At 44.6% G+C, this 26,721-nt stretch overlaps 1 protein-coding gene across 1 annotated transcript; it reads left to right on the top strand.

The window, feature by feature from the left end:
- Window positions 1-2,894: 2,894 nt before the first annotated feature.
- Window positions 2,895-26,721, top strand: LOC147613319 (Adenine nucleotide alpha hydrolases-like superfamily protein). The gene is made up of 7 exons (XM_086782608.1): window positions 2,895-3,275; window positions 24,148-24,529; window positions 24,650-24,736; window positions 25,066-25,187; window positions 25,296-25,389; window positions 25,491-25,936; window positions 26,059-26,721. Exons 1-7 carry the CDS (start codon window positions 2,983-2,985, stop codon window positions 26,105-26,107), a joined length of 1,473 nt encoding a protein of 490 aa, XP_086638734.1. The 5' UTR covers window positions 2,895-2,982; the 3' UTR covers window positions 26,108-26,721.

Raw genomic sequence — 26,721 nt, forward strand, 5'->3', positions numbered from 1 at the left:
TTTTTTTAATGGCTTTCTCTGGTAATATTTAGATATTTTTGTATTTTTTAAAATTTTTAATGTTTTTTTATATTTTTAAAATGTTATGTATATTTTTGGTGGTTTTTATCTAAGATCAATAGGTCATAGTCTACAGCAGGTTATGGTCAAATTCCTTGCACTGACAAGTTTTTTGATTCTTTAATGCCTTTGGAATTTTACCCTAGTAGGATCGATGGTCCTACCTGAATGACCCCACTATGAACGATTCACATTTGAACAATCCTACTAGGAAACAATCTTGCTTAAAATGATCCTTGTTGTAGGATGAATCTAGTAGAACGATTTGTGATTTGATGATCCAACTTTTGGGATTGTAGCGATCAAACTTCGACAATTCTAGATTTTGGAGTCGAGGATCCTATAGGTAGATGATCCGATTCTACCCTGGCGATCATCCGACTAGTGAAATGAGCCTAGTCTAGGATGACAATCTTTAATTTTTGGATGACCTTTGAGCAATCCTACTTTTGGGATCGTCTTGTGATCTGAACTGGGTGACTAGTTAATTCTTGTCTTGGATCAGTGATCCGTGTTGACCCAAAATCTGACACTTGGATCAAGCAATTGACGATTCACCTCATCGATAGACAATTGGATGTGTGTAATGATTCAACTGTGTGCCAAGTTCGTACAACACCCCTATCGTTGTCAATGGTGCCTTGATTGACATGCAATAATTACACTTGCACAAGATATTCTTTGTAGATTTTATAGGTACTGAGGTATTAGTACCCACATTCAATGATGGTTATTGCTAATTAAAGGCTGATTATGGCACTACAAATGATATCAAAAAAATTTGGTCAATGATTGTACTCTTGGATTGAAATGGCCTGACTCCAAGGTTGGATCAACCGATTCCACCCAAACGATCCCACTTTTAGGATCAAAACTACTCTATGATTGTCGATCCGACTGGGATCCATGACTCTAAAAAATAGAGAGTTTTTTCAACTGTTTTTCTTTTGGTTTTTCTTGCAGTTGGCTTAGCAATGATGGCAATTTGATTATTCTATCCCTCAAACAACAAAATGAATCATTATTGTGGGACTACTTGAGTGAATGGGCTTATTTTTGCCCTTTTGGAAATAGTGAAAATTTTCTAAATCGAGCCTAATTAACTTAATCTAATGCTCATTATGTTAATGCAAAAGCCTAACAAGAGAGATTGCTAATCTCAATTTTGTAAGGGGGAGCTCAACTCAACCATCCATATTCACCTATGAAGCAAGATCATCAAAAACACAAGAAAAGGATTATGGATTAGAAAAAGCTTAATCTACTAAAAACAAAATAATAGATCGTTAGAATGTCCCGATTCCACTCTAGCACTAGCTCTACTCTCTGGCAATAGCACCACTTCTGTCGTGAAGTTGTAGTCTCTCCATAAGCAATGTTAATATTAGAAGTACTAGTCCATCTAGAGTCATGACGATGCATTGCTTAAGAATGGAGACCTCAAGGGTTGTCAAGCCCTCAAGCTCTACTAATCCAATGCTTGGACCATTGTAATCCAATCCATTAAGATAGTAAAGTAAGCAAGCTTTCTCTCTATTCACTCCATCTCTCTCTCAACCCCTCACTCACTCTCCACACCTAGCTATTCTCAAGCATAAAGCATGCAAGCAAGATCTCAACATCCACACAAGCACTCACTCTCCACACCTAGCTATTCTTAAGAATAAAGCATGCAAGCAAACTCTCAACATCCACACAAGCACTCATACAAGCATGCAAACAAGCTCATAAGACTAAATAGCCATGAACACACCAAGACATGGAAGCAAACAAGAATCAAGAAATCAACAAGACAAAGTAAGAGTAGAGGAGCTCCCAAGCTTGAGCTTAATTGCAAAAAGTAAAAATTATACTTAACAAGCGGAGGACATTCAATGGACACACACGTGAGTGTACCAATGGAATGATTAAAATATGCCCACTCAAAGGTGGCAGTCCATGCTTCATTCCAAGCTTGCCTATGGCCCTCCCCCACATGCTTGCAAAGTTTGGTCACCACAACAACCAATGTTTGGGTACAATGGCATGGGAAAGAGCAGGATTTTCGAGGTTAGTCTTGTCTCCATTGATGTTCTCTCCTCCTCAGCTCCATGTAAGAGTTCATCTGTAGATGCCCATCTCTTCTTGGAGCATTTGGGGGTGGATTTTGTTGGGTAAATTGAAGCAAATTAAACAATGTCCTTTGCCTCACGAGGTGGCATATTTCTAGTAATTCAAGAGACTAATCAGAGTCTATCTCAACTCCCTCTCCCTCTCGAAAATATAGCTACAAATTTCCCTCTCGAATACTCTCAGATAAGAGTCGCGTGCATATTATATTAGTTAACAAAGATTCATTTATTTTGTAGTCAATATCTTATATTCTATTATGAAAATACATGTATTGTGGAATACATACACAAACATTTGCACCATAATTTATATTTACAAAACAGAAAACTTAGGAAAGAGTATTCCGCTTTAAAGGTATAAATGAGTAATCAACAAAGAACTAGATTCATAATAAATGTAAGGTTCAAAACAAGACATAATTCTCCTTTAGAGCCATAGCATAGATAACAAATAGCTTACATAAAGACATGTGCATGTAAGCCACATATACGTAAGGCATGCATATATCAAAACATTAACTAAATTAGCTAAAGCAATAAGATAAGATCAACTAGGTGCTTCGACTGATCATCAAAAGCTTTGAGACCAAAACATTACACCAGAATTTTTAGATTAAAGCCAATTCAAGATCTTAAGTGAGCATTAAAAATTATTGCCATGTGCCAGCTTCATGAAACTCTCCTTTTATAATATCTATATAGAGATATACTGATTTGAACCCTTACTTCGAAAAGTTTCTCAAATTTTACAATTTTCTCTTGTTTTTAGGCAGCTCTTTGTATATAGGGAGAGGGAGAGGGAGAGGGAGAGATGGAGTGTGGTGGGCAGGGCTGTGAAGCGTGCACAGGGGGCTCTTGTTCTTGTTCATCGCCATCGCCATCGTTACGACCATCTCAGGCATCATTATCGTCATGGCAAGCCAAGGTATGCTGCAAGTGCAAGGAGGCCCCTGCTCAGGTTGCGGCCAACCAGACGGAGGTGCTGTGCGGTTCCTGCCTCAACGCCTCCCTCTTCTCCAAGTTCAAGACGGCCATCAACACCCACGAGCTCATCCATCCCACCCACAAGGTTCTCCTCGCCTTCTCAGGCGGCCCTGCTTCCAGGTATTTCCCAAATTCTTCCTATAAAATAATTACTCTTATTTTATGGCCTTTCCTTCTTTTTCATTTGCAAAACAGTCTAAGAGACTTAGAGACCATACTGTTCATATGTGTGCGTGCTGAGTGCATGTGCATTGAGCATCCAGATCATTGCAAGTCCATGAGACTTTTGCCCTTCGTAATAAGAGAAACTGAAACCTTATGGCTTGTCTCTCCCGATCTTGTAAATGCATTGAAAACGACATATCTGCAATTGGTTTCGAAACCTGCTCAAGAAGAAGAATCGCTTGCGTGGAGATTAAAACGGGATTCAAGTCGACCGCCCACTGTCGATTGGCTGCTGCAGTCAATCTTTCGTCACCCCCACAGGCCGGGAGAATCATTAATTTTTTGCAAGACAAGCTCACCTCTCTTCAGCATGACATTGACATTGAGGTCTAGACCACCCTTGTTGCGAGGGTTCATGGCTCCCACCCCTCTCGTTCGCCCGTGAATGGCTTCTAGTAGTTCTTCTTTCGGAGTTGCTTTTGCACTTCTAGGATACTCGTTTGCTTGGTCGAGGCTTCTTCCAGGTGGACTTTCATTCTCTAGAAGCTACTTCTTAGGTTTTGGAAGGCGGTCCCTTCCCTCTTTGCCCTAGAAAGATTTTCTTTTTTTAGTACTAGGTGGGCTTTGATCCAGTGGTGGAGGATCAATGCCTTACCTTGGACTCACTGCGGTTCCCTGCTCTTTCTCGGTCTTATTGGAAGCTTTTAGGTTCCATAAGAGCATCCTTTGGCCGGGTTCTAGAGGTACCGGCCCTTCCGGGCTCTTCCATCTTAGCTTCCGCGGCTCTTACTGCCACTTCTAATGGTGTACCCTGGGTCCTTGTGCATGTTCCTGATCCATCGATTACTTACGACCATATTATGCTTTAGAGACCTAACGCCTCTCGTTTCCGCCAAAGGATGGAGATTACAGGCAGACTTGACCAGTGTTGGATTTGTCCTCGACAGGGCCACATTGCTAGAGATTGTTCCAGATTGAGGGACCATGCTAGGAGGTGGCGTGGTCCTACCCATCGGATGCCTTCTGCAGTTGTCGAGACTCGAGTTTCCCCTATGCGACAACAGACCACACAGCGTTCGGTTGTGGTTAGAGATGGCAGGCGCCCTCGGATCCTCGCATCTTCTCCTTCACCCGCATCTCTATTGAAGCACCCCAACCCTTATGCAGGTCTCGTCTCAGTTGATGTTGATTCTTCCTTGGAGAATGAGGCATTGCAGGCATAGGATTTGGTTTCCTCGCAAGAGGATGTTGCATTACAGTTACAGGATGTCATGGTACCTCTCCAGTTTTGAGGACCAGCCCTGGCTTTTTCCCGGAGTGGGAACGAGAGGTAACGTTTACATCACTAGATTTTCCCTCTCTAACCTATGTGAGACATACTTCCGTTTCTAAAGGGGGTCCTTCGTCGACCACAAGATCTGGTTGTTCCCACAGATTTGTCACCTGCTTTGAACTCCTTGAGCTTCCTGGCATGAGGCTCATGGTCTTCTCTTTTTCTTTTCCCCTTATCCAACGGGGTAGCCCTATCTGCATGGGCTCCATGGGCCGTCTCATAGAAGCTTCATGGGGCACGGTGGCATGTGCTCCACGAACTCGAAGCTCAGATGCATGTGACTTACCTGCATATGGCATTGTCTCTCCATGAGACAACTCAAAAGGCAAAATTTTTCTGGAAGTAGACATGTCACCATGAGATACATATCTTGCATGCATGTGACTTTCATGCCCTCCATGAGCACTGGCATACATATATCTATCAGGCTTTGTGCCTTGTGGAGAGGATGCATGTCGAGAGGTGACAGTCACCTCTTCCTTTTGCATAAAAGATTTCAGCCTTTGGGATGCAGGATCTCCATGCTTCAAACGAGGTGGATTTCTGAATTTCAGCTCTCCGTCATCCCCCTCTTTGATATCACCTTTGCGAAGGAGATAGGCAAGTGCCAACTCCCTTGGTTTCTTGCCCACTTCATGAGCCATTGATTCAAAAGTTACATCAACCATAGCATTAGCCTTCCTGGCTTCAAAAGCACTTTGTAGATGGGGATCTTCATGCAAAAACTTTAATTCTTGCTCTTGAGCCTGCAAAAGTTTCTCATATGTTCCATTTCAGCCCTCATAGCTTCAGGCTCTTGTTCAAGCATAACTGTCTTTCCTGGAGACAGTTGACCCTTGGATTCACTATCCATAACCCTTTCAAGGGGCTTGTGTCTTCCACGCAGGGCATCAAACCCACGAGAGGCACTAGATGGACCCCTCGAATTTGGTACTTCCAAAGGGTTGCCTTGGCTGTCCATTGTGTTTTAAGTTTGCTAAAAGCGGGATGTCCAGTACACAGGTTCGTTTCCCCACTAGGAAGAGGGAAACAACCGTGCTCTGATACCAATGAAACCGATCCCGTCAGGTGGGAAAGACTCCGTTGGACACCCATACGCTTAATAGCACAACTTTAAAACCACAAATTTGAAATGGACAACTTAAAACAACTTGAAATTTAAATGAAATGAAATGGAAAAATGGACACCAGCACTGGGGCCGGAACGGGCCGACCCCCCCCTCAATATATGATATATTTATTGGGAGTATTTAATGAATACAATGCTCCATGGGTTCCAAGAACCAGATAATGTCCATGTACATATGAAAACAGTACCAAACAAGTAGGCTCGAATTTCGATGTAGAAGCTCGAAGCAGAACGACCACTAGTGTGGTCCAATCTCTGCGGTCTTGTGCTTTCACTGGACTCCGCGGAGAGCGCCTCACTGGTGTTCCGAGACCACGCACAGACAGGCGCTCTCGTACTAACGCCTGGCTCTCCCGATCTCAGCACCTTTGGACCGAGGTTCGCCAATATAGCTTGGACAACCCGGCACCGAACGGGTGTTGGCCGAGCGGGATGAATCCTTTATTAGATTTAAACATAAAATACTTTACTCAAATCTGAAAATCACTTACTTGTAGATGGTTGATAGAAAACCAATACTTGTGGTATGATGAAGTCACCCAGGTGATGCGAAGTCTCCTTGTAGAACACCAGTGGAGAGGATGTACCACCACAAAGGACACAGCCGCCTGCTGTGAGAGAGAAACATCCACTTGCAAGTGAGGAGAGAGACCTGGCTGCTGATTGGAGATGGAGTGCACAACCTCTTGCCTGATTGGAGAAGGAGTGCACAGTCACTTGCAGCCTGCTGGACAGTAAGAGCAACCACTTTGTTGAGATGGCACAGTTGCCTGCAGGAGAGGAGCTGTAGAGTGAGGCGTGGCCTTCAGATGGTGGCAACCAACTCTGTGTAGGCAGAGCGTGTGATGGGCGCCTGGCTGGGAAAAGAGAAGCAGCCGCCAGCAGTCAAGGTGAAGTTGCCTGTATGTGAGGTGAGCAGCCGCCTGTAGTACAGTACAGCCAGCCGCCTGGGAGAGAGAGCAGCGTGGAGTAAACAGCCGCTTGTAACAACTCTCAGCCACCTGTAGAGGCAGGCGCAGCCAGCAGCAGCAGCCAAAAAAAAAACAGTCGCCTGCAAGGTTCAAGCAGCCAGCTGAAGATTAAGCGCAGCCACCAGCACTCGCCTGGGAGCAGAAGCGCATACAATTCAGCAGTCGCCTGGGGTAAACATGCGCAAGGAAGATGGTCACCGGGTGATCTTACGTAAAAAGAAAGAAGCGAATCATCCCCACGCTTGAAGGGGGAAACCTTTTTTTAATAGAAATTAAAGTGAAGTTACCACTAAAGATTTCTACGCATGCATGTGGGTGGGGAGTTTGGGTAGGTGACCATGCCCACCCCCACACTCACTTAAAGTGGGGCTCCCCACCTTGGCCCCTAAGTGGGTGCCCACTTTTAAATAAATGTGAACACCTAACCTTATAAAATAAGAGGTTAGAGATAAAATAATAAAAGCAACATGTGCAACATACTTACCACCTGTTCACATGCACTAAAACTCGTCAGAATACAGAGCAGACTTCACGACTCACTGGCAGGCGTCCCCGCTCAGTAAGTAACACGTCAAGCAGGCAAACACGCAAATACATGTCATGCGAAAACAGTTTCAAACATTCAAAATATGTGTGCATGTGCAAATAGTAACATGGACATATCTCCCGTTCATGGAACAAGTACAAAATATCTGTCGGCACAAAACTGGCACGACATAAAACATAAAAACCTGGTCTTCCTATGGAGTGACAGTCCCATAGGTAAGACACAGTTCCAGGCACGAGTTTCCCTATGGTGTGACAATCCCATAGGCAAAACACGGCACGAATACTGGCTCTTCCATGGCGTGACAATCCCATGGGTCGAACACAGTCCAGGTCATACACGGGTGGCACTGGTCTGGCTCCCGTCCATACGACACCATCCTGCTAACACACGGGTGGCACCAGTCTGGCTCCCATCCATGTCAGCAAAATACTGGCCTCTTCACACGAGACACTGGCCTGGCCTCAAGTGAACGAGACGCAAAAACTGGAGATGGACCAAATGGTCGGCCAATTGGTGACATCCCCCCGGGCTTCTAAAGAGTTGACCTCAACTGAAAAGCCTCAAGATATGCCTGCAACAATTGCGGATAATCTGCAAAATAATCCTCATTTACCCATTTGGCATCAATAGGCAAATAATTCTTAAACTTCACGAGGTATCTCCTGGAAAGCTTTCTTGCAGGTAGCTTTCTCTCCTTGTGAAAAACAATCTGTTCTGGCTGGAGGATCTCCTCAAGCTCTTCAATCTCTGGCGGATCTTCTGTGACAGGCTCATCAGGATCTGGCCCCACATATTTCCGAAATAGACTCACATGAAAAGCATTGTGAATCTTCCAATGACTAGGTAAAGCAAGTCTGTAGGACACTTCATTGATCTTGTGAATCACCTTGAAGGGTCCATAATAGCGAGGAGAAAGCTTAGGATATGATCCTTCTCGTCCTGGCCTCTTCCGAAGCCTAGCCTTCTCAAATTTCAGCAATACCCAATCACCTTCTTTGACTTCCATGTCCCTTCTATGCTTGTCAGCAGCCATTTTATGCTTATCCTGAGATCTTGCAATGGCTGTCCGCACCTGACCAAAGGCAACATCCAAGTCACGAACATATTCATCAGCTGCAAAAATCTCATCCTTTGTACGAAGGATGGGTGGCAAGACCACTCTGCCATAAATAATCTCAAACGGAGCCTTTCCTGTGGAAGCATGGATTGTATTGTTGTAGGCAAACTCAACAAGTGGAAGATACTTCTCCCATGCACTCTTTTGATCTGCCACATAACACTTCAACAAATCCAATACGGCTGAATTTGCAGCTTCACTTTGGCCATCCGTTTGGGGATGATAAGCTGATGAAAACTCAAGCTTAGTACCCATATTATCAAACAAAGCCCTCCAAAATAGGCTTGTAGTCCTGGGATCTCTATCCCCAACAATGGATTTAGGCATACCATGATGCTTGAAAATATTAGCAAGAAAAAGCTTTACCATATGATCAGCTTTGATGGTTTTCTTGACGGGCAAGAAATGAGCTTGCTTGCTAAACCTGTCCACAATAGTCCAAATAGCATCATTCCCATGCTGGGATCTAGGCAAATCCATAATAAAATCCATCGTGATACTTTCCCAAGGTTGCGAGGGAATAGGCAATGGCTGAAGCAAACCTGGAGGTTTTTGCCTGTCAAATTTCACCTTTTGGCAAGTAATACATGCACGCACATAAGCCTCAATGTCTTTACGCATGCTTGGCCAAAAGAAATACCTCTGAATCATGCGAGTAGTAGGCATAATACCTCTATGACCAGCATAAGGTGGAGCGTGACATTCGTCCATAACCTTTGGACGCAAATCCTTCACCACACACAGGCAATTATCCTTCATGAGATAACCCTCATTGATAACATAAGAGGCATGTGAATGACCAGCCATCAAATCAGTCCATATATGGCAAAAATCAGCATCCAGATGATACAAATCTCTCATAGCAGATAGATCTCCATGAGAGGCCACTGAAACTGCAGCAACATAAGGCCTCCTAGATAGTGCATCGGCCACTACATTTTTCTTTCCTGGAGTATGCACAATCTGAAAATGAAACATGGAAAGAAAATTTGCCATTCTCATCTGCTTTTCTGAAAGCTTGGTTTGAGATAGAAAGTATCTCAAGCTTTGATGATCTGTCTTGACTACAAATTCAGCCCCAAGAAGGTAGTGTTTCCAAATCTTTAAGGCGTGAATTACAGGCAAGAGCTCTTTCTCATAGATATCCATATGAAGCTCAGCATCATGCAAACGACGGCTCTCGTATGCAACTGCATGCCCTTCTTGATTTAGGACAGCTCCTATGCAATCACCACAAGCATCACATTCAACCACGAATGACTTGTGCAAGTCAGGAACAATCAATACTAGACCACATATGATCGCATGCTTGAGTTGCAAGAAAGCATCCTGTTCCTTTGAAGTCCATTTGAAAGCAGTTTTCTTCTTTGTGAGATCATGTAGAGGAGTGGCAATCATAGCAAAATGCCTTATGAAACGCCTGTAATACGAACATAATCCCAAAAAACTACGTACTTGATGTAGGTTTTGCAATTCAGGCCAATTCCGAATAGTCTCTATCTTTGCAGGGTCCATTGTAACTCCATCCTTGGATACAATATGTCCCAGATAATGAATCTCTGAAAGGAAAAACTCACTTTTCTTTGCATTGACGAAAAGTTTATGCTTCCGCAACTCTTCGAACACTGTGACCAAATGAGTTCTGTGTTCCTGCTCATTCTTGGAGAAAACCAAGATATCATCAAAGAAGACTCCTGTAAACTTGCGATGGGGTCGGAATATCCTATCCATCATACGATTAAAAGTAGCAGGAGCATTGGTGAGACCAAAAGGCATTACCAAGAATTCATATAATCCGAAGGCTGCCCTGAATGCAGTCTTATGGACATCTTGTGGCACCACACGTAACTGGTGATAACCACTCTTCAAATCAAGTCTGCTAAAGCAAGCTGAGCCATCAAGCTTATCCAAGATATCATCAATACGTGGAATAGGAAATCTGTTCTTGATGGTAAGCTTGTTCAAAGCTCTATAGTCCACACACATACGGAATGATCCGTCCTTCTTTTGAACAAGAAGCACAGGAGAGCAGTAAGGTGAGGAACTGGGCTGAACCAAACCTTTCTCTAAAAGCTCGTTTACCTGCTTCATAATTTCTTCTTGTTGTGCAGCACTCACTCGGTATGCGGGTTTGTTAGGAGGAGAACTACCTGGCACAAGATCTATACGATGATCTTCGGGTCTTTGGGGAGGTAATTCACCTGGCAACGAGTCAGCAAAACAATCGTTGAATGCATTAAGAAAATTCAGCCTATCATTAGACATAGCATCCACATTTTGATGATTTGGCACAAGACTATCACGCACAAAAACCAAGTACGCTGAAAGACTCTTTTTCATTGCTTTATTAATTTGGATGTGTGATACAACTGGGATGGAATCCCCTTCTTTGCCAGCATCAATAAAATGCATGCGGCCTTTATGCATAAAAGAAATCATATTGGACTTGTAGTCTTTGCGGGGCTCAAGCCTATGGTGCCATGGCTTGCCCAACAATACATCACATCCATTCAGAGGAGCAACTAGAAAATGCTCATTATCAAGGTAGCCCTGAATATGGATACGCAACTTCCCTATCAAAGGGGTAACCTGTACCTCTTTACCAATAAATGCAGCTTCGGCTTCAATATGAGGTCCCATGTTTTCAACCTCAATACCCAATGCAGCTGCCATTTGCATAGAGATGAAATTGTCAGTTGCACAGTCATCAAACATGAAGAGTGCGGGCTGATCCTTGATTTGCCCCCAAGCCTTGCAAACCATACGCTCTTTTGCATCATGACCTGTATTTCCTTGCACATCAGGAACTGCATGAACATTTGCTTTGGTGTGCTTGTCCTCGTGCTTTGGTTTACGATCTGGGCATTGCCGAAACATGTGGTCTTTGCTACCACAAGAAAAGCATTTTCCATCCTTAGCATATTGCTCTCTTTGCTCCGGGGTTAATCCAAATTTGTTCTTTCTTGGACCCTGTTCTTTAGATGTGTTATTTTCAGCTTTACCACCCTTGTAAGGCTCCAGGAAGTTCTTTTTAGGTGGCTGTCCACCCTTTTGCTGATTTGGGACAGCCTTGTCCTTCCCCTTGGAACCTCCTTGATCCTGCTTGATCTTGAGCACCAATTGCTCCGTAGCAAGAGCAGAAGCTGTGAGTTGTTGCAACGTATGTTTCGGGTGCAATTCAATTCCCGATCGATATGCAGGCTGCAATCCAGAACGAAACTTCCTCTTTCTTTCATCCTCAGTGATTTGCATGAAGGGAGTGACTTCCAGCAACACTTTCCAGAATTTGTTAACATAATGTTGCACACTCTCATTATCTTTTTGTTCCAGCCTGTCCCACTTTTGAGTGAGAGTTTGCTCTGCATTGGGTGGCAAGAACTGAGCATAAAATCTATCTTTGAATTCCTTCCAAGTAGAAATGGGATCCTTGGTGATCTTTTCAGTGATCCACCAATGGGCAGCAGTCTCTTTCAAAAACATGCTAGCATGGCGCACCTTTGACTTTTCTGTGAAATCCTCATCTCTAAAAGCAATGTCGAACTGTGCCACAAATGCTAACACCTTAGAAGCATCATGTTCACCATGAAAGACATCAAATTTGACAGATTTGTCACCTGCTTTGAACTCCTTGAGCTTCTTGGCATGAGGCTCATGGTCTTCTCTTTTTCTTTTCCCCTTATCCAACGGGGTAGCCCTATCTGCATGGGCTCCATGGGCCGTCATAGAAGCTTCATGGGGCACGGTGGCATGTGCTCCACGAACTCGAAGCTCAGATGCATGTGACTTACCTGCATATGGCATTGTCTCTCCATGAGACAACTCAAAAGGCAAAATTTTTCTGGAAGTAGACATGTCACCATGAGATACATATCTTGCATGCATGTGACTTTCATGCCCTCCATGAGCACTGGCATACATATATCTATCAGGCTTTGTGCCTTGTGGAGAGGATGCATGTCGAGAGGTGACAGTCACCTCTTCCTTTTGCATAAAAGATTTCAGCCTTTGGGATGCAGGATCTCCATGCTTCAAACGAGGTGGATTTCTGAATTTCAGCTCTCCGTCATCCCCCTCTTTGATATCACCTTTGCGAAGGAGATAGGCAAGTACCAACTCCCTTGGTTTCTTGCCCACTTCACGAGCCATTGATTCAAAAGTTACATCAACCATAGCATTAGCCTTCCTGGCTTCAAAAGCACTTTGTAGATGGGGATCTTCATGCAAAAACTTTAATTCTTGCTCTTGAGCCTGCAAAAGTTTTCTCATATGTTCCATTTCAGCCCTCATAGCTTCAGGCTCTTGTTCAAGCATAACTGTCTTTCCTGGAGACAGTTGACCCTTGGATTCACTATCCATAACCCTTTCAAGGGGCTTGTGTCTTCCACGCAGGGCATCAAACCCACGAGAGGCACTAGATGGACCCCTCGAATTTGGTACTTCCAAAGGGTTGCCTTGGCTGTCCATTGTGTTTTAAGTTTGCTAAAAGCGGGATGTCCAGTACACAGGTTCGTTTCCCCACTAGGAAGAGGGAAACAACCGTGCTCTGATACCAATGAAACCGATCCCGTCAGGTGGGAAAGACTCCGTTGGACACCCATACGCTTAATAGCACAACTTTAAAACCACAAATTTGAAATGGACAACTTAAAACAACTTGAAATTTAAATGAAATGAAATGGAAAAATGGACACCAGCACTGGGGCCGGAACGGGCCGACCCCCCCCTCAATATATGATATATTTATTGGGAGTATTTAATGAATACAATGCTCCATGGGTTCCAAGAACCAGATAATGTCCATGTACATATGAAAACAGTACCAAACAAGTAGGCTCGAATTTCGATGTAGAAGCTCGAAGCAGAACGACCACTAGTGTGGTCCAATCTCTGCGGTCTTGTGCTTTCACTGGACTCCGCGGAGAGCGCCTCACTGGTGTTCCGAGACCACGCACAGACAGGCGCTCTCGTACTAACGCCTGGCTCTCCCGATCTCAGCACCTTTGGACCGAGGTTCGCCAATATAGCTTGGACAACCCGGCACCGAACGGGTGTTGGCCGAGCGGGATGAATCCTTTATCAGATTTAAACATAAAATACTTTACTCAAATCTGAAAATCACTTACTTGTAGATGGTTGATAGAAAACCAATACTTGTGGTATGATGAAGTCACCCAGGTGATGCGAAGTCTCCTTGTAGAACACCAGTGGAGAGGATGTACCACCACAAAGGACACAGCCGCCTGCTGTGAGAGAGAAACATCCACTTGCAAGTGAGGAGAGAGACCTGGCTGCTGATTGGAGATGGAGTGCACAACCTCTTGCCTGATTGGAGAAGGAGTGCACAGTCACTTGCAGCCTGCTGGACAGTAAGAGCAACCACTTTGTTGAGATGGCACAGTTGCCTGCAGGAGAGGAGCTGTAGAGTGAGGCGTGGCCTTCAGATGGTGGCAACCAACTCTGTGTAGGCAGAGCGTGTGATGGGCGCCTGGCTGGGAAAAGAGAAGCAGCCGCCAGCAGTCAAGGTGAAGTTGCCTGTATGTGAGGTGAGCAGCCGCCTGTAGTACAGTACAGCCAGCCGCCTGGGAGAGAGAGCAGCGTGGAGTAAACAGCCGCCTGTAACAACTCTCAGCCACCTGTAGAGGCAGGCGCAGCCAGCAGCAGCGAAAAAAAACAGTCGCCTGCAAGGTTCAAGCAGCCAGCTGAAGATTAAGCGCAGCCACCAACACTCGCCTGGGAGCAGAAGCGCATACAATTCAGCAGTCGCCTGGGGTAAACATGCGCAAGGAAGATGGTCGCCGGGTGATCTTACGTAAAAAGAAAGAAGCGAATCATCCCCACGCTTGAAGGGGGAAACCTTTTTTTAATAGAAATTAAAGCGAAGTTACCACTAAAGATTTCTACGCATGCATGTGGGTGGGGAGTTTGGGTAGGTGACCATGCCCACCCCCACACTCACTTAAAGTGGGGCTCCCCACCTTGGCCCCTAAGTGGGTGCCCACTTTTAAATAAATGTGAACACCTAACCTTATAAAATAAGAGGTTAGAGATAAAATAATAAAAGCAACATGTGCAACATACTTACCACCTGTTCACATGCACTAAAACTCGTCAGAATACAGAGCAGACTTCACGACTCACTGGCAGGCGTCCCCGCTCAGTAAGTAACACGTCAAGCAGGCAAACACACAAATACATGTCATGCGAAAACAGTTTCAAACATGCAAAATATGTGTGCATGTGCAAATAGTAACATGGACATATCTCCCGTTCATGGAACAAGTACAAAATATCTGTCGGCACAAAACTGGCACGACATAAAACATAAAAACCTGGTCTTCCTATGGAGTGACAGTCCCATAGGTAAGACAGTTCCAGGCACGAGTTTCCCTATGGTGTGATAGTCCCATAGGCAAAACACGGCACGAATACTGGCTCTTCCATGGCGTGACAATCCCATGGGTCGAACACAGTCCAGGTCATACATGGGTGGCACTGGTCTGGCTCCCGTCCATACGACACCATCCTGCTAACACACGGGTGGCACCAGTCTGGCTCCCGTCCATGTCAGCAAAATACTGGCCTCTTCACACGACACACTGGCCTGGCCTCAAGTGAACGAGACGCAAAAACTGGAGATGGACCAAATGGTCGGCCAATTGGTGACACAAGACTAGTTACACACTGTGCACATGACATTCCCCCCTTTGCCATCGGGAACTATCTCCAACCTGCCCTCACTATGAACTGGGATAGTGGATGTATCCCCAGTAAGAATGTGACCAGAATACCTGCAGAGATCCTGTAAATCTGAACAGGAAGGAGTCATGTGCTTGGAAGCACCATTGTCTAGAATCCACTCCCGAGTATCCGTTGCGGAGAATCCTCCAACCTCCTCCTTGCCTGAAGAAAATGAAACATCGGTGTCCATCACCTCTAGGTGCACAAAAGCCGGAGTCTTCAGGATTGCTACTGAGGAATCTTCACCCTTCTCGGTCTTCCGCTTGGGACATTGCCTCCAATAGTGGTCTTTCTTGCCACAATCATTACCGGGCCTCTCTGCCTTTAGTTTATCGCGGTCAATAACGGACTTCTTCTCAGAAGACTTCTCGATGAAGCCTTTCCTTTACCTGTGTTACGGCCTTTCGATCGTTGGCCAGTTAAGGCCTCCGAACCTCCACCCTGAGGAGGGTTCGTGAATTGTTCCTCTTGGTCCAAGACCATGGGCACAAGCTCCTCCCACGTGATGGTGGTGAGCCTGCCATTGGTAATCAAAGACGAGTAAAATGCTGAGTACTGAGAGGGCAAATGCGACAGCAACGTTATGGCCATGTCCTTTGACGATATCTCCTTCCCAGCCTGAAGAACTTCCTGCTAAAGAGCCTGCAGCTTGTTAATATGCTCCCGCATCGTCAACGACTTTGCAGGGCTCATAACGCGAATCTGTACTTCCAAGGAAATCCTCTTCATGGGCGATACCCTGTTGTAAAGAGAAGCCAAATGTTGCCATATACCTCTGGCTAGCGTCATATGCATTACATGATTGATTACCTGCGGTGTGCAGTTGAGGAAGATAAACGAACGGACCTTGGCATTGACACGATCCCACATCTGTGCCTGTGCCTCTCGGTCCTTTCGGATCAACGGTAACTCCCCTTCCTCTACTTCCGGCCGTGGAACCCCAACAACGACGAAATCAGCGAGGTCGTAAGACTCCAGAACAGATTCCATCATAACCTTCCATATGCCGTAGTTGTTCCCGTCCAACTGACGGTCCACTGGGAACGTGGGGAGTGTCGGGATCTTCACATGTCTCTCGGCCATCTCTAACAGATCTGCCATTGCGGAGATGTACTCTGAAAAAGGGTGGGTGGGTGGGTGGGCTGTCCTCTTGCTTCTCCTCTTCTCAAACAGTCCCGAACAGTCCATCAATTAGCAACACAACAGTCCCTCTCTTGCTCACACAATTCCCAAGAACTATCTAGAGCCTAGGACTCTGATACCATGTCAGAATACGCAGCGGAGATGATGACCAGATTTTGGAACACGAGCAAACGCAATGCAGAAAACAACTGCACAAGAGAGAGAGAGATAGAGGCGTATAACTCTGCTCTATATACACAAGAAGAATCCCGGAATGATACAATACTGGCAAGGGGCCCAAGTAAATTACCTTGGGGTGCGCCTGTGTTACTTAGGAGAAAGAAGGACAACACTTGGCGAATGTGTGTAGACTACAAGGACTGAACAAAGTGACAATCAAGAACTGCTATCCTCTCCCTAGATCAGATGACCTTATTGACTGTTTAGTGGGAGCGAAGTATTTCACAAAGATAGATTTACGTACTAGCTACCACCAGATACGTATTCATGAAAAGCACGTCGAAAGAACTGCCTTTCGGACTAGGTATAGCCATTACAAGTTTCTCGTATTACCTTTTGGGTTGACCAATGCTCCAGTCACTTTCCAGTAAATGATGAACGATCTTTTTCGTGAACATTTGGGGAAGTTCGTGGTTGTGTTCCTGGACAATATTTTAGTATATAGTCGTACTCTTGAGGATCATGTTAGACACCTCAAGATTGTCTTGACTATTTTAAGATAGAATCGACTGTATGCTAAATTAAGTAAATGTGAGTTTTTAATGACGGAAATTATTACTTGGGACACAAGATTACAAGAGACGGATTGAGCATTGACTATGACCGAGTCTAGAAGGTTTTGGCTTGGCCAATACCACAGACGGTGAGACAGGGTGTATCTATCGTGCGCACACAAGACTAGCTTCGAGGCTTGGGGAAGCTTAAAGCTAGGTAGACTGATTGGCGAGCAGGGCTAGGGATAGACTGACGGGCGGGCACCCAAGTATGGACGGGCGGGCGCCCAAGTGTGGACGCCCGGTGTGATCAGCCAAGAGCCTATAAAAGGGTGGCCAAGGTTAGTCAGTGGGTCATAGAGTCTCGTGAGTCTTTGTGAGAGCTGTACGGTCAGGAGCTTGGATCTAGTGCAAACGTGCACCTGTTTCATGCAGCTGAGGCCGGCAGTAGTCTCGAGACCCGCAAGGGTGCGGTATGGGACGTCATGAGGTAGAGACTAGTTGGTGCGTCTTGCTAGTTAGCTCGGCTCGGTGGGGACAACCAAGACTTGTGGGTTTTGCTCACGGCTGTCATGGTTGGGTGGTGAGTCAGGCTTGCACCCCCCTTCATGTTGTTTGGCTTTGTTTTGCAGGTTTCGAGTCGTGTTTCAGGAACACTCTATGAGGAGATCCGTGGGGATTTGAAAAATACGGCACCAATATAATCTCTAGAAGCATCACATTCAACGAAGAATGGTTTGTGCAAATGTGGCACAATCAAAACCGATCCAGACATGATGGCTTGCTTTAAGCCATGAAAAGCCTTCTTTTGTACATCACCCCACTGAAAAACTGGCTGTTTCTTGGTGAGATCATGTAAGAGCGAAGCAATTTCAGCAAAGTGCTTAATGAATCGTTTGTAATACGAGTATAATCCCGGGAAACTTCGAATTTCATGTACTGTACGCAACTCTGGCCAATCCTTGATTGCCTGCAATTTGACTGGGTCCATGCATACGCCTTCCTTTGATACAATGTGACCAAGATAGTGAATTTTTGATAAGAAGAATTCACTCTTCTTACCATTTATGTAGAGCTTGTGACTACGAAGCTCTTTGAACACAATAGCCAAGTGATATCATCAAAGAAGGTTCTAGTAAATTGTCTATGCATTCTGAAAATCCTGTCCATCATCCAATTGAACATGGCCGGTGCGTTGGTAAGTCCAGATGGCACTACCAAGAACTCATAAACCCCAAATTGCGTTTGGAAATCAGTTTTATGTACATCCTGCGGTGCCCTTGAGATCAATTCGACTAAAACAAGCTGTACCTTCCAACTTGTCAAGAATGTCATCGATGCGCGGAATAGGAAACTTGTTAAGGACACAATAATCGATGCACATCATGCATGTTCCATCTTTCTTTTGCACCAATAACACAGGTGAACAATAAGGAGATGAGCTGGGTTGTATCAACCCTTTATCAAGCAAGTCATTTACTTGCGCCATAATCTCTTCTTGCTGGCTAGCACCTACCCTGTATGAAGGTCGGTTGGGCGGTTTGCTATCAGGTATTATATCAATACAGTGGTCTTCAGGACGCTCATGTGGTAATTCACTAGGCAGCGCATCTCGAAAACAATCACTATAGTGATGCAGGAACTCTACTCGCTCTCGAGTTAGTTGATCAACATTCACTCTTTCATGCTCAGCACTCTCTTAGAAAAACCAAGTAAGAACAAGAAACTTTCTTTATTACCTTATTGACTTGCACATGACTAACAATAGGTATGGTACTTCCTGGAGTATCAGGATCTATAACAATCTCTCTACCTCTATGCATAAATGAGATCTTCTTTTCTTTGTATGATTTCTTTGGCTCCATACGAGCATGCCAAGGCATTCCCAACAAAACATTTCAACCAGTGAGAGGAGCAACCATAAAGCTCTCATGATCAAGGTAGCCCTGTATGTGAATGCGGAGCTTGCCAATGATTGGTGTTACATTCACTCCTTTACCCTCAAAAGCTGCATCTGCATCCATTTGAGTGCCATAATCTCATACATCCAATCCTATGGCGGTAGCCATTTGCACAGAAATTTAATTGTTCGTGGATGCATCATCAAAAAGAAACAGTGTGGGTTGATCTTTTAGCTATCCCCATGCTTTACATATGAATCTTTCAATGGAAGTATGTTCTGTATTTCCTAAACATCTGGCACAACATTTACATGAGGCTTTGCAGTGCCACTATCTGCATTTTTTGGGTTTCGTGGGCATCCATAATACAAGTGATCTTTACTTCCACATCCAAAACATTTGCCCTCACGTGCATACTCAATCCTTTGCTGATTTAACAGCCCATGATCATTGCGTTTGCCCCACGGCTTCTTGAATGGGCGTTCCTTTGTACCTGGGCATCTTTTTGATCACTTTTTAAGGGCTGTCCGCCCTTTTTCTGTTCAAAACCAGCCCTCTTTTTGGCCTTGAAAGAATCTGAAATTGGATTAGATTTATCATGTTTTATGTGCAATATCTCTACCACGGTAGCCGAATGCGTTAACTGTTAAGGGTTTGGTTTGGGTACACTTCAAGGCTCTCTTGAATGATCTGATGCAACCCAGACTAAAACTTTCTTTTCTTCTCTTCATCAAAGAGTGTCATGAAAGAGGTAACTTTCAGTAGTACCTTCCAATATTTGGTGATGTAAGTCTGCACTGACTCCCCTTCTTCTTGTTTTAGCCAATCCCATTCTTTGCGCACATTTTTTGCAAAGTTTGGTGGTAAACTGAGTTTTGAATTCAGCCCATTTGCGGGCAGGGCTATGGTCCAAGAGTTTGGCCATCCAACAATCACTAGCTATATCTCTTAGGTGCATATCCACGTCTCAGTTTAGACTTCTCCAATAAATATTCATTGCAAAAAGCTGTCTCAAACTGCCGAATTAAAGCAAGAGCTTTGGTAACTTCTAGCTTCCCAAAGAAGTTCACAAATTTGATGTCCTTATCCCCTGACCTCTTTGGCTTTCTTCTTTGAATGAGATCTGCCATGCCCATGAGTTTTAGCCATAGGGGACTCATATCGAGCTCGCTTTCCACTATCCCGAGCAGCACTCGTAGATTGGGTGGAATCAACATGATGAGAACGCTCTCGGCGTGGAGCAGTATGATGAGGACGAGATATGGCCTCTTCTGAATCATCAGAATCTAGAATCTGCATGTGCTTCCCAGCGAGAAACCTTTCTTCCACTGGGGTCCTCGGATACATCCCTTTGTCCTCTTAGATAAGACTTGGCCAATTCACGAGATCTTTATATCCCATCTTTGCTACCATGGCCTCAAAGGCGCTTGGACCTCAAGGCCTCCAACTCAGACCTTACATCAACAAGATCTGAATGTGCAGTACTAGTAGTCTCTCCTACATTTGCCCTCTCTTGCTCAGGAGGAGTATAAGCAATTCCAACAGAGCCCTTGGCATGTGCCCTCTCTTGCCCAAGAGACTTAGCTTGAGTGCTCATGTTATCTCTTCTGTATGCTTAGCCAAGAAAAATTATGTATGCCCAAAAATCGTCCTTTCTCAAGCAGAGAAAGAAGCCTTGGTGCTGATACCAATGTCACATGCGGGCACCTGGCACATGTAATACAGAAAACCAGTGGCTTGAATCACAGCGTACATTCAACATACATCTCAACATAAGCATGAATCAACACATCTGTCACATACATCATGTACATATACATCCTGAAACGGCATATGATAATCTTGCACATGACAGCACTAGGGGCTGAAGTTGGGCCAAGCCCCCCCAAGGTATCTTTATTACCAACAGACTAATCTCTTGTACAAGATGGGGGTGCCCAGGAGTTCCACTCCTTTGATTAGTGATGGCACCATGTTTATCCAAATCTTTGTAAAACAAAGCAATACAAGCTCTCGGGCACCAACCAGAGCAAGGCACTCACCGACTGCCCAACAGAGAGAACAAATTCTCGGTCACCAACCAAGGCCAAAGCAGTCACCAATTGCTGTCCAAATAAAGCCAACCCTCGGTCACCAACCAGGGCCAAAGCAATCATCAAGTGCTTAACAGTCACCAACTGTTCCTTAGTTTCACGGCTGTCCACCCGATTGTGCAATTCAGCAGCTCCAAACAGGCCAAAATAGCACTTAGACCAATTGTTTTGCATCCCATGAAACTGTGTTGAAGCCTGGCACAACTTGTATCTGTTCCATCTCAAGGAAACCCATGAAATATGGCTGAGATTTGCTGTAATTCAGTACAGCCAGCCAAAAGAGAATCAATACAGAAAGTCGACCAGCCCTATCGAATTTATGTGCGACTTGTCTGGTCCTTGTAGCCTGTGTACAACCCGGCCAGCACTAAAGAGGAGAGGAGGAGTAGTCGGCCAGCTCTGCTGCAGGTATATCAACAGTCGACCAGCCACCGGTACTTTGTTCCAGCACTAAAGAGAAGAAGAGAAGTAGTTGGCCAGCTTCATATCTCCTTTCTTTGCTGTCCACAGCCCATGTGCTCTCTAGAGAAACAGTCGACCAGCTCTCTTGGCTACCCTTAGCTTGCTCCACACCCCAAGCACCCAGAAAAAGCAAGTCGTGGCCATCAAAAATAACTCCTCCAGCTCTTTTAGCAAGTCGCGGGCTTTTGGTCCAGTGCCCGGGTGCCCAAACCTCATAAATGGTCTCGGTTCATTAAAATAGTCAAGCCCGATATGAACACTCTTATAAATTGTAAGTTTGTCTGCCCAAACTTTAATGAATGTGAACTTGAAACCATAGACTTTAGTGAACAAAGAGATAATAATTAAATAAGGTTGAGTGTGCACACTTACTACATAAAATTCACCGCCTTAGTCCCAAACAAGTGTGCACACGCACGTCCACGGGGTGTCCAGGCGTCCCCAATGCCTGTTGACATTCACAGGCAAAATACCATGCAATGTCCAGGCAAACAAAACAAGTCGCACATGGAAGTGCACTTCACAAGCAAATGCTTGTGCACGATGATGTGGATTAAATCTCCCAACTTGCCATCTTGCACAGAAAAACTGTTGTGACCATGGGCACCACCCATGCTGGATCCAAATTCTGTACTCACTAGAGCCATTGCCCTTGCATGAGCCCAGCTAACTCACCAGGATCACCAACCCTTCCATGAGTTTACATACTCACTGAACACAGTCACCAACTCTTTCATGAGTTTATGCAGACACTAGGGTCACCAACCCTTGCATGAATGCATAACTACAGTAGTCAGAGTCACCAACTCTTCTTACTGACTTAAGAGTCACCAACTCTAATCACTCATTAAAGTCGCCAACTTTTACATAAGTGAATCCATCATGCTCCAAGAAATCCTTCCGCATGGCACATATCTTTGGAGGATTATGACATAGTCTCAGGTCACCTTCCGGAACTGATCATGCATGTTGCTAGGCCTTTGGAAATGATTTGAGAGCTTAATGAGGTATTGGGTATGCATACCTACCCTCAGGGAATGCTTCCTTTGGCTTAGCTTGTTTTGGAGACCACTCCATCTGCCACCCTGTTGCATCCTTTCAACTGGAACTATGCACCTTCCTTGGGACAATGCTTGGTGGGCTGAGCCTGAATGCTCTGATACCAACGTTGCATGTGCGGAAGCCTTGCTGTACCGATCCACAACCCTAAGCTTGATTAAGAACATTGATGCTAAATAAACATGATTAAGAGAGGAGAGAGAAGAAGAGAGAGATTGGGTGTCAAGGTTTTCTTTAATTACATGGTACAAAAAGGTTGCTTAATGCTTGTACATGACTTAGGCCTATGTCAGCCCCGTAGGGGTGCCCTTGGCCCTTCTACATGCTAACTGATGAATGAGATTGATGTTGAACTGAATGAACTGACTTAATGGAATGCTGAAAATGACTTATGCTTATATACTTGTTGGGGAATGCAGTCGGCCAGCTGCATGTTGCTGTCGGCCTGTTCATGGACAAAAAACCCTTAATCTTCGCTGATAAATGCTGCGCTTAACTGCTGGTCCTGCCCATACCTGCTGCCTGTTGCCTCGCTTCTAGCTGTACAGGGTCTGCTGCCAGCCTACAGCCCTTCTGTACCTCCTCATGAGTCATGATGATGCTAATGATGATGATGATAATGCTGGTAGCCTGGTGCTGATGATGATGGTATTGCTGATGATTATGATGACGATGAGGATCTGATGATGATGAAGATGATGATACTGATGAAGATGCTTCTGATGCTGACGTTGATGACAGTATATGCTGTCCTAACTGCTGTACTAATCAGGGATTAAGAATGTTCATGCCAAAGATTAGCCATGGCACGGGCGTGCATGCGACAACGGAACACTTGGGGCTGATGTCTGCTCCTGAGTTTGGGCTGTTTGCTGGGCTTGCTGCAATGCTTGTACTTGCTTGAGTTGAGATGGTGAAGAATGAGGGAAAACATCCTTTTTATAGGGTACTTACACCCCATATGGCTGGTCACCCAGCCATCCAGGTCACGACGTGTGAAAATAATCACGTGTATGTTGCATTTAATTTATGCTGTGGATACCCATGCTATCACGTGAGCTGCTCAATTTGGTTGCTCTGCTGCCCAGCCCCTTAATGCAACATATTTGGCTGTTCTTCCTCTGCCCATCGCTGTCCAGTCCAGATATATTCAGTTTGGGTACACCTTCCACACTTGGTTTGCCTAAAATTTACCTTGCAATTTGTCTTGTTTGGTCCTAGACTTGTCCACTCAGCATTGGACACCCCCGCTCTTGGCTTAATAAGTTGTCTGGACACTTGTTCATTGATATATTTCAGTGGGTTGTATGTGTGTGGGGGACAGCGCATCAATTGTCGCAAAGCCTTTGAGTCTGTTGATATAGACTGCCATAAATAAAACCTTGCAGGAGTTCTTGACTCTATTTTCTTTAAAGAGCCGATGAGGTTGGATCCAAAACTTATAAGTAATAGACATACTGAATGTGCCTTGCAATAAGTCAAGACCGCAAGGATGGTTTGATGGACTTCGTAGAAGAAGTCATGATCCTAGTTTATAGAATGTCACCTCATCTTCTGATGCTGACATCTATGCAGCTTTGCTTTGATTTGCTTCTGATCAAGTGAATGTGTTTCGCAGGGTTGCTCTTGAGTATCTTCTTGAGATTCGTGAGAAAGCCCAAAGAGATGCAGTCCATTGCAATGACGTGAGTGCCAAGGTTTTTGGTTTCGGAGTGGCTTACGTGGATGAGAGCTCAGTTCTTCCTCTTGCCCCATCTGATTCAGAAATGGTGAACAAGGAGTTGAAAGCAATTGTTATGGAGGGAGATAGAAAGCCCGATGAGTTTCTTCTTGTCCCATTGGACAGTGTTTACTCTGAGGTTGAGCTTGATGTTACTGGAGCAAATGGTGCCGTAGGCAGCAGCAGGCAGAAAAGGTTGCAGATGTTGTTGCAGAGTGTGGCAGATCCCACAGGAAAGGAGGATTTACTGCAGCACTTACGGATGCAAGCACTTCAACAAGTATATTCCATGTGACCATGCTTTTCAAGTATGTGTTTAGATAAGAGTGGCAGTTCACATTTTGGCATGAGTTCACATTTTTTCTGGTATCATAATTACGAACTCTATTGTTATTAGCAGGTTGCAAAAGATCATGGGTATACAAGATTGGTGTTAGGTTTATCCACATCAAGGATAGCAGCCAGAGTGATTTCAGCGACTGCAAAGGTACATCGACAACTACATTTTTCTTGTTTACCACGAGCAAGAATGGAACTTTTTGCAATGTTGGGTTCACTCATTCACCCTTTATACAATGTCACCCTGGGCCCTCCTGACGTCTCCCCTTCTCACTCCTCATCCCCACTCCACCTCGTTGATGCAACAGGTCACCCCCCATCCCTAAGCTCTCCACCCTGTATGCGGCGCATCACCCAGTGGACTGTTCTCCTTGTGATACACATTGCCACCCACCCCCTTCACCCCACCACATTATACCAGTTCTAATTGGCTACTACTCATGCAAGAATGCTATTAAGATGCATAATTGGCTGCAGGGTTGTGGGTTCTCTCTCCCAACAGAGATGCAGTTTTATGATGCCAGATGGCATGTTCCTGTGGTGCTACCACTTCGGGATTGTGTCATAAAAGAGCTGGTTCTACTTTGCCACCTCAGACAGTGAGCTTTACTTTTTGCAATAGTTTATGTAAATAGTTTGCAATAATTATGTAAAGAGTGTGGTGAGAATTTGGTATACTGAAAATATTGTTTTGTTTTATTGGGCAGTTTGAAGTCTGTGTTTATTCCGACTTTATCAACCTTATCAATGCCACAGAACACTATCAATAGTCTTTCAGCCTCTTTTGTGTCACTGTTACAGGTGAAATAATAGATCTGGTTCTTTCCCAAGGTGTTTTTGGGTTTGCAAATAGATGTCTTCTACTATGGGTTTTGATAAGTATCGTTATCTCTAATGTCCAGGAAGACAATCCTTCAAGGGAGCGTACAATTATGCGTACAGCAGCAAAGCTTCAGCTGTTTTCCTTCAATCGTCCATCAAGTTATGGAAGCTCTATTCTGCACAAAAGAAGCAACCATTCTCCAATATCAAATGGAGTCCATGATTCAGAGGATGAAGCAGCAGAGGCATTGTGCCCTGTGTGTTGTGCCCCCTTGAATCAAAATGAGTCCACAAGTCTTGCATCGTCTTCTCATGCCTTTGAACCGAGGAGGTGGCAGGGAGAAAATTTAGACAACCATGCAGCCCCAATGAATGGGTCACCTTCGAGGTTCATCAAAACATGTTGTCCCAGTTGCCAATTTCAAATTCTGGGAGGAAATGCGTGCGGTGAAACACATCACTTTCTGCCGCAGCTGATGAAGAGGTTGGAGATGGTGAATCCTAAGATCAAGGAGATTTGGATGAGGTATGCTTTCTTTGCCTACTCAAGCTTTGACATTTATAATAAGCTTCACTTTTCAGCCATAGGAAGGAACATGGTCATGGATGCACTCTTGATTGCTATTGATATGTTAGTTTATGAAACAGGTCACAAATCAGTGACTTTCTTCTTTTCGACAGTGACTCTGATGAGTGAGGCTCAGTTACCTCAGCTTCAGGCATGGGATCAAACTTTTTTACATGTTTTGTGGGAATTCTCATGTGTATTTGACTGATCCTATCTTCTGAATGTGATGAAGCTCCCCAGAAATCTGAGGCTTTCATAGGTAAACAGGGACACAGGAGATTGTGTGTGGGACACTGTAGTAGTTAAGCATAAGAAATTCCCATTGAGTGCCTCACCACCACCCTCAGAAAAGACTCTGTGTTTGTGTCCTTAAGAAACACAGACACGGACAGTTTTGGAGAAACTACATTATACTTTTAGAATGTACCCAAATTATAATGTCTTCCTACATGGACACAAGTTGCGGTGAATATCATCAAAGATGTCATCTTAAATACCAGTATGTTCATTAAACTTCCTGCCAACACCATGAATGATATATCCAAGCTAACACACTTTCATGTAAAACATGTACATTGTGATGCGTATTCGTGAGGATTGATGGTTTAGTTACTCCTATTGATTATTTTATACCCTGCCCTCCTCCACTTTCAATGCGCTAATGGTGCCTCTCGCAAGCCGTTAGTTCTTGCATTTGTATGTAGCCCCATTGATCATTATAAATTCAAGAAAAGGACAATAAA

This window comes from Cibotium barometz, chromosome 44 (genome assembly GCF_041138505.1).
Source record: "Cibotium barometz isolate CiBa-2024 chromosome 44, ASM4113850v1, whole genome shotgun sequence".
Taxonomy (NCBI): Eukaryota; Viridiplantae; Streptophyta; class Polypodiopsida; order Cyatheales; family Cibotiaceae; genus Cibotium; species Cibotium barometz.